Source organism: Condylura cristata, unplaced genomic scaffold, assembly GCF_000260355.1.
Source record: "Condylura cristata isolate star-nosed mole 26May11 unplaced genomic scaffold, ConCri1.0 scaffold00026, whole genome shotgun sequence".
Lineage (NCBI taxonomy): Eukaryota > Metazoa > Chordata > Mammalia > Eulipotyphla > Talpidae > Condylura > Condylura cristata.
In genome coordinates, this window is record NW_004567127.1 from 478,576 (window position 1) to 480,741 (window position 2,166).

Genomic DNA, 2,166 nt, shown 5'->3' on the forward strand with positions numbered 1-2,166 from the left:
GGCTCGGCCGGCAGGGGAGGCCCAGAGAGCCCGAGCGCCCGGCTCGCTCACCAGGGCCAGCTCCGGGTCGGCACTGGGGTCCACGCCGAACTCGAAGTCACTGGCCCCGAGACCCAACATGGCCCCGCCTTCGCCAGCCAGAATAGGGGAGCTGATGAGGGCATCGGCCAGGCTGGGCCCCGGCGGCACGGTCACCAGGTGCGAGCCCGTCCCGTCCTTGCCGTTCAGCGTGTTCACGAAGGCCGTCAGCTTCTCCGTGTTCACCTCCTGGGGGCAAGCGCGGGAGGGCCCGTCAGTCCGTGTTCCCGCTTCGGCTCCGCTCGGCCTGCAGCTGCCCCCCGCCACCCGCGCAGGGGCCACCCCCAGAGGGCTGCTGCCAGCTTACCTCCTCCCCAAAATTGATAATGTCCACGTTGACCTTCTCCTTCTTGAGGCGCTTAGCCAGTTTCACCAGCTGGTCAGAGGGGAAATGTGGACACCTGTTAGCAAACCGAGGGGCCGACGCGCCCCACAAAGGCGCACGAGGTCAGCCGCCCCCCCCCCACGGCATGCAACCCCGCTCCCGGCGCCCCCCAGCTCCCGCCGCCCCCCCGCGGCTCACGTCCTTCTCGCTGTCCTCCACGGGGCTGCCCACGAAAGCCACGATCCGCATCTTGTGGTTCTTTCCCTGCCGGTGCTTCAGGGCCAGCTGCGCGGGAAGGGGCCTCAGCCGCGGCCAGCGCACTGCCCGTCCCGGGCCCGCCGGCCCAAGTCCACGCCACAGCGCCCACGTCCCTCCCCCCCGTCGTGCGGGGTTCACCCAACCCCCCAGGTTTCTGCTGCGCCCGGCACTGCCAGAAGAGGGGGGCTCAGCAGGGGCCCGTCCGTGCAGAGCTGGGAACACGGACGGGCCCCTCGGTGCGAGGACCCGGGGATGGGCGCGTGACGTGGACAGGCACCCGGCTAGGGAGGCGCGAGGGGCTCACGTGGGCCACGCGGATGCCGGTGCAGAAGGTGATCTTGCCCTTGGGCTGGACCGTGTGCAGCTTGGACAGGATGCGGCCGGTGTCGGGGGTGAGCGTGGTCAGCACCTCGCAGTCACTGGGGCGCGGGGGAAGCATCTCAGTGGCTCGGGGTGCGGACAAGGGCCCTGCCTGTGCTGAACCCCCACCCCGGAGCCCGCCACAGGTGCTCGTCCTGGGACAGTGCGTGGACAAGGTCAACACCGGGGCTGCGCCGGGCGACTGGCACCAGCGCCCGCCCGCGTGCCCATCACCCTGAGCCCGCCGTGGCCAGAGCCAGGCCGCAGAGCTCGAGGGGCTGAGCAGACCCCGCGCCCGCGCCTTCCCCACAGAGCCGGACACCCCGACGCCCCACCTTTGGACCCGCTCCCAGCTGAGGCGCACAGCGTCCACACAAGGTGTCGGCTGACGCAGATCTCGCGGGCACTCGCCAAGGGCGCGCCCCCGCGTGTAGCCACCCTAAGGGCCACGGTCCCCAAGGCCCAGCTGGCGCGGAGGGCAGGCCTGTGGGAGCCAGAGCTGCACCCCCCTCGAGCCTGACCGGCAGGCCGGCGGCCACGGCATGCACCCCGGGGCCCGAGCCAGAGCCGCAGGGCGCTGCAAGGCCGCAGCGGATTTAAGCGCCGGACGCGGAGGCCAGCGGGGGCCAACGCCGGTGCCCTCAGTCACTCCGAGGAGCACAGAAGCGGCCTGGGAGGGGCGGCACAGCGGCCTTCCGGAGCCCGGAGGGGGGCGCCCGCCAGCCTCCACCCGCTGCCCACCCCCCTGCCCGCGTACTTGGCCAGTGTGATGAGGCCCACGTTGTTCTCCGGGTTGCTCCGGGTCTTGGAGTGACAGACGATGTTGACCGCGTCCTGCTGGGCCTGCAGCCGGGTGGGCAGGAAGTCCCCGTTGCGCATGTACTCACTGTTGTCCACACTGGCGTGAAGGAGGGAGACGCGCTGTAGGGCCTCCCGGGCGGGCCCGCCCCTTCCTCCCCGGGGGAAGCTACGCAACGCACAGGTGACCGGGCCTGGCCCGCCTGGCTCACGCGAAGTGACCGCAGGAGGAGAGGCCAGTGTGCATTCATTTCCGCCACCCGCTGACCAGCCCCAAGGCACGGCCACCTGCGCGGCCACGAGCTAAGCGCCACGCGGAACCACGGAAGGAGGCGCACGCCCAGCCG

The 2,166-nt window shown here is 71.7% G+C and overlaps 1 protein-coding gene across 1 annotated transcript in view; it reads right to left on the reverse strand.

Annotated features, from left to right (window-relative positions):
- The window catches only part of PSMD4 (proteasome (prosome, macropain) 26S subunit, non-ATPase, 4), a 6,425-nt gene that overhangs the window by 1,495 nt on the left and 2,764 nt on the right, over nucleotides 1-2,166 (reverse strand). Inside the window, exons 2-6 of the mRNA XM_012729998.1 lie at nucleotides 1,779-1,919; nucleotides 966-1,080; nucleotides 602-688; nucleotides 386-454; nucleotides 4-267 (exon numbers count right to left, since the gene is read on the reverse strand). Of these exons, the coding sequence (XP_012585452.1) occupies nucleotides 4-267; nucleotides 386-454; nucleotides 602-688; nucleotides 966-1,080; nucleotides 1,779-1,919 (676 nt within the window). The remainder of the gene's footprint in view (nucleotides 1-3; nucleotides 268-385; nucleotides 455-601; nucleotides 689-965; nucleotides 1,081-1,778; nucleotides 1,920-2,166) is intronic.